Source organism: Carya illinoinensis, chromosome 7, assembly GCF_018687715.1.
Source record: "Carya illinoinensis cultivar Pawnee chromosome 7, C.illinoinensisPawnee_v1, whole genome shotgun sequence".
Lineage (NCBI taxonomy): Eukaryota > Viridiplantae > Streptophyta > Magnoliopsida > Fagales > Juglandaceae > Carya > Carya illinoinensis.
Window position 1 is genome coordinate 30047901 of NC_056758.1, and position 6000 is coordinate 30053900.

A 6000-nucleotide genomic window follows, 5' to 3' on the forward strand; every position below is an offset into this window, starting at 1 on the left:
AAAATAAATAGTCTCTTTGACATTTTGTCTATAGAGTGAAAGTCCTCTCCTCCTCTGGAGGGTGGGGGGTGAAATCTCTATTTTAGCCTTAGTGTTGTCTTTAAGACAATTGTCTGTAGAGAGTTATAGAAATTAAGATCATATCAGTTATAAAGGAATTGTGTATTTGGGGAGTCCCAATTATGAGTAGTTAGCTTGTAATTGTATCAGGTCACAGCTGTAACTTCATTTTTATGAATGAATAAAGTTTATTTGTCAGAAAATAAAAAATAAAAATGACTTTTGAAATTTTTAAGGGGGCGTTCATGTATTCCATAATTATTATTTTTGCTAAAAATAAGGAACAAGGTTAATACGTACATATATAAAGATTTATAATTAACTTCAAGATTTAAAATCAATATGATAGCCGTATTTCATATTAAAATGTTAAATATGTCAATGTAAAAGTGATAAAAGGTTGTCGTGATAAAATGATCTCTACAAAGTAATCATTTAAAAAAAAAATATATGCATAAAATAAAAGTAATGATTTATGTATAAAGTCCCAAATATACATATCTTAGAGCATTGACATTGGCTTCATCAAAAGCCAAGCCAAATGCATAAATTAATGAAGTAGTGTTGTTTACTGCTACATTGGTCTCGGCAAACATAAATATGTGAAGTTTTGACCAATAGTAAATCATCTGTTTCCTTCAAATATGAAGGTGCACTATACACTCATCTTTACATTATTTTATTTCACTTTTAATGCCCAACCGCCTGATTTTATTTTCCCTCTCTCTTCCCTCTCTCTATTTTCCTCCCCGCGTTTTCTCTCCCTCGTGCCTCTCTTTTTCATTTTTCGCCATCGACGAAAAGCAATCTCTCGGATTCTTCACGCAGAACCGATTCATCAAAGAACACCGGTGTGTATCTCTCAGATTTCTCCCGTGAGCTTCATCTCCGAAGGCAACCCTTATGTTTTCTCTCCCCCTTCCTCTCTTTCTATAGTTTTCAAGCTCTGTACTGATCGAAAAACTCCTTCTATTCTTCACACAGAAACATTCTACGCCTACTCTAGGTTGGCTCAGATCAGAATCGCGGCTTCAGGTTCGTTGTTTTTTTTTTTCTCCTTCAACCCTAGCTTCATTTATTTATATGGTTTTATGGTCAGCCCCGATTGGGGCTTTTGCTCTCGGTTTTGATAGGGAAAAATTTATAAAACTGATTATACAGATGACTGAGTTTGGCTTAATTTTTTTCCTGATATTTTTCCTGATTTTCTTAGGTGCTTCCAGTCCTGCCTTCGGCTCAAGCTACTACACTGATTCTGGTATTGTAGTTATTAGATCCGTAATGTATTGTTGCCCTATTTGTAGATCTTAGTGGCTGTGTTAGAAAATTTATAGGCTGGCTTTTATATGGACTCGTTTTGAATGAATGGTATATTGCTATTTTGCATCTGATTTGTGTTCCATGCAATCCCAGTGTTCGGTCGTGGTTGGAATTCCTGTGAACATTCTGTGTTTATTTGTTTGGATTCTGTGGAGAAGTGGGTTTTTGGTTTTCAGTGAGTCTCTGACTTTGTGTTCATGGAGCAGTGTTCATGAAGTTAGAGATGGAAACTGAACCCCTACATGACTCAGTTCACCCTTCTATTTCATTGTAGATTTTCCCTTGCAAATGCATCATGGATAGTGCCTTATCTAGGCAAGTTTGTGTCTTTGTTCTGTTTGGCTTTCAATAGGCAGTTATATATTTTTTGTTTCTGTTTTTTTATACTGTTAAGGTATCTGCCTCTTGTTTATTTTGTTTGGATTCTGTGGAGCAGTGGGTTTTTAGTTTTCAGTGAGTCTCTGACTTCGTTATGCTGTTGTTTGGAATATTTTGTGGAAAGGCAAATCTGAATGGTAGTTTCTATTAACTATATGTTTGTGGGAGGAAAATTTGTTTATTAGCCATAATCTATGGATTTGTCTTTGTGGTTAGAAAATTTGGAAGTGTAGCTTATATTTTGGAAGTGTTTGTTGGTGATTCTAATTTGTTTAGTATAATGTATTTTGGAATTGTTTGTGGTTAGAGGCTGTGTGAATCCGAGTGAATTTGTTAAAGTGTTTGTGGATATGAAAATTATGTGAAGTTGCTTGTATTTTGGAGGTTGTTTGTGGGATATTTTGGAAGTGAATTGTGGTTAGAAGTTGTTTGTATTGAGAAACTGTGTATTTGGATCTGTTTATGAATGGGAAAATTTGAAGCATAGTTGTTTATTGTGTCATTTATTCATTGTGAATTAGTGTCATTGTTATGTGGTGTCATTGATAACTTGAGGCTGAATTTCAATGAAAAATCTCAGGATGTGTCTTTCTGAATGAACTCTAACAGATTTTATTTATACAATTTTATTTGGATATTTGGGCGATGTTGTTTGTCTCCATTCTAGCTTCCAGGAAGCATGTGTTATTTGTGACGTTTATTCACATGGAGTATTTTGAGATCAAATTACTAGAGTATTGCACTAATACATAAATAAACTACACTTCGTTAAATATCCATGACCAGCAGTAGTACATTATACTGCAGTATAAACAGGATATTTTTTTACTCACTTCTTTTGCATTGCATTGCACCAATTTTGGGATATATTAACATATTTGTGTAGTTTATTCACATGGTGGAGTAATTTGAGATCAAATTATTAATGTACGTACACATAGTTAGTTTAATTGTAAAATATGAAAAAAACAAATTATATTATTATTAAAATAATAATATTATATTATTATTTTGATGAATCCAATGGTTAATCCAATGTGAGATTATGGATAGGAAGATTTTAGATTTATGGAAAATTTGTACTTTTCATCAAATTTTGAAGATGACTTTGATGAAGCCAATGCCAATGCTCTTAGGCAGTCCTTTTTGTGAAAAAGTGAACCTCCCCTTGAAAAATTATAAAATAAATAACTTTTTCTATTGAAGCTCATTTTCTTACAAAAGGCCTGCACAAGATTTTTATGTTTTGGACGCTTCTATGTGCCCCGCTGCTCTTACCGCTAGGCGTGCTCTTAGTACAATCTCAATTTTGTTTTCAAATATTTTTTAAACATGCATCTTTAAATATTTAAAAAAAAATATACAAATTCACTAATAATAACTTTTTAAAACATTTAAAAAAATGTACCAAAGGTTTAACCGAGGGTGTAAACTAGCATTATCCTCATATTTTTGGCTTGTAAATGGGTTGGTCTACATGAGTTTTCCTCCGTTTAGTCAATGCTCTGTAAAGCTAATTTCTTAGATACATCTTGTTTTGGTCGTTAAATTTTGTTGAATTGATTGCTTTAATTGGTACTTGTAGTTTTTTGTATGGTAATAAAAGTTTTAGTTTGTACATGTAGGATATATTTCTCTTTATAAATTTTAAAGTTTGGTTTTGGAATTTTTGTATTACCCTGGCTCAACCTTTTTATTGTAATCATGATTTATATGCAACGGGAATGATTATTTGCGATCAAAATAGTCTTATTTTGGGATAAAATAGTTATTTTTGTAGTGCTTCTTTCACCATAAACATGGATTATTAATCAAATTGAAGTTACGTTGCATCTACGTACCTCTGTAAAAATAAGTGCCCCATAATTAATATTGGGAAGAGTTTTTAATACGAAGGAATCGGGGTTGGTATTTTCGACCAACGTACCAAGATGTCAACCGTGAAGCTAAAGTGACAATCATGATTCATGACGCCAACACCTTGTAACTTTGTTGCATTCCAGATCTTGCAATATCAAGTGCGCATTTACTATTTTCTTTTCTTTCATAAAATAATGGCATATCCTATTAAACAATACAGCAGATTAATTAATCAAGCTGTACATTAATGGCCAAGAATTTTTGGCATCACGCGCTTATTTCTGTAGTAAAAACAATGACAGAAAAATGAAATTACAACAACGGCAAGCCATATTCAAGAAGTTACTCATTCTTGTTTTTATTTTTTTAAAGAAAGAATATTAACTCACATTAGGCCACCGGTGTAAGGCACTCCTGTTCAAGGCAACCAATCATCTTCCACCAGCAAGAAGAAAGATACTGTAAAATTAGCAGCATCAGCGCCGTCAATCACATGGTAACCAGGCCATGTCACTCTATTCGCAGTTTCTGATCCAGGTCCTCTATTTCCATATTCCGCATAATACAATGTGTTTAGTGCAAAACTTCCACTCCATTCATGCCAGCCTGCTGGATTTATCAAGCTGTCCATGAAAGATTGCATGTAAACCGTCCTGGAGTACTCCTTCCATGGCCTCCCTAGGTATGTTTGATTAGTACCATCGCTTGCATCCAAATCGTTAGCTGCTCTAATTCTACAATTATGAACTGAGATACCTGTGCTTTGATTTGGGTCCGTTCGACCTTGAGCTGTGATGGTATTGAATTGCCCACTCATTGGGAGCCGAGGATATATGTTGCAGTTTTGGAGAACAACGGCAGCATTTCCAAATATGAAGTCAACTGTCCCATATATATCACATTCCCGATAGAATTGCCTGAGAGAATGTGTGTACAATGTGTCCTGGTACCCCTCAAAGCTGCAGCTGTAAAACGTGGACATATCTGCCCCACTTCGAAGTGCAGCTGCCTGGTGCTTTGTTGGCCCAGCAGTGTTGCGAATAGTAATGTCCACGGCCACGAACCCTGGTGCAACCACAGCTGCAATATTGATGTGGAACTTAGTGAAGTTTTGGCACATAAGTTGCAGGAAATAATTAAATTTTTAGATCAAGCTGACATGCATGTTAAATTCTTTGGATAATTCTTGGAGCAATTTAAGATTGTTTACAAAACAGCATACAAATTTCGGTGCTTCCCTAAAATGTTGGAGAGATTAATTATTCCTTACCAAAAGTTGCGGAATTGAACGTCGTCCAACCATCATCTACGCTTCGGTTGCCTGTGATTATGGTCCGATTGATACCGTCTCCAATCATCAACAAATACCTCTTGTTCTTCGGAATGGACACATACTCTTGGTAAACACCGGCTGTAACATAGATCAGAAAGTACCCATCAGAAGAGTTAGTGTTGTTTGGAGCAGCAAGAATGGCATCATTGATTGTGGTGAAGTTTCCGCCTCCATTTTGGCACACGATCACAATGTCAGAAACCATAATCTCTTCATCTTCGCTATCTGTCTCAAAAATCTTTCTCTGGCACACTGACTCATAAATTGCTCGTTTCTGGCTGGACATTTTTAATGGTAAACTTCCATTTCGGAACATAGGATATTTCCTCACAGGCTGCCAGGAATCCTTCTTCATAGGCACCCACCCCTTGGTGAACAAAGCCAGAGAGACGCCATAGAGCTTAGTGTCATTATAAAGTGGCCCTGAAAGAGCATTCTTTATGCTTGAATCCGAAGCTGTAGAAATTAGGCCTTCCAAAGTTTGCTGGTTAGTTAAAATAGCACTAAGAAAGGTTTGGACGTCCTCCACTTCAAGGGAGGAGAGATCAACACTAGTTGTGTTGATAGTTTCATAGGATTTTTTAAGTTAATCAACGTTTAAGCTAGCCAGCAATTGGCAATCCTCAAGAGCACGTATTGTGGTTTTGGATAAGAAGGGGTACCTGTATTGAACATAATTGTTCACTACACTTGAAAATATGCGTGATTGCAACAATGACTTCAAAATCGCAAACCGGCCATAATCGAAGACATTGGCAGTCTGATAATTTGGGAGCACGGATTTGCAATAGGAGTTGTAAAGGGTGGACTTGCAAATGGTTTCAGGTGGGACTGGAGTAGTCAGATCAGAGATATCTGCAAAAGATAGAGAGGCAAAGAAGGGAATTAAAAGGAGAACGAAAAATGAGAATGTTATGGGAGAGAAAAGCTTGGAGCAGTACTCGGAGGCCATTAATTGGTTTTGGACAAATGGAGATCAGAGTTTGAAGAATGCATGTGTGATGGTAGATGAGGTTATTGGGTTTTATTTATAGGAGATCAGGCATGCA

The 6000-nt window shown here is 35.8% G+C and overlaps 1 protein-coding gene across 1 annotated transcript; it reads right to left on the bottom strand.

Annotated features, from left to right (window-relative positions):
• Positions 1-4036: 4036 nt before the first annotated feature.
• On the bottom strand, positions 4037-5327 carry LOC122315117 (probable pectinesterase/pectinesterase inhibitor 7). Its single transcript, XM_043130886.1, has 2 exons — positions 4889-5327; positions 4037-4698 (listed from the first exon to the last, which is right to left on the bottom strand). The coding sequence occupies exons 1-2, from the start codon at positions 5304-5306 to the stop codon at positions 4037-4039; spliced, it is 1080 nt and encodes a 359-aa protein (XP_042986820.1). The 5' UTR covers positions 5307-5327.
• Positions 5328-6000: the final 673 nt, after the last annotated feature.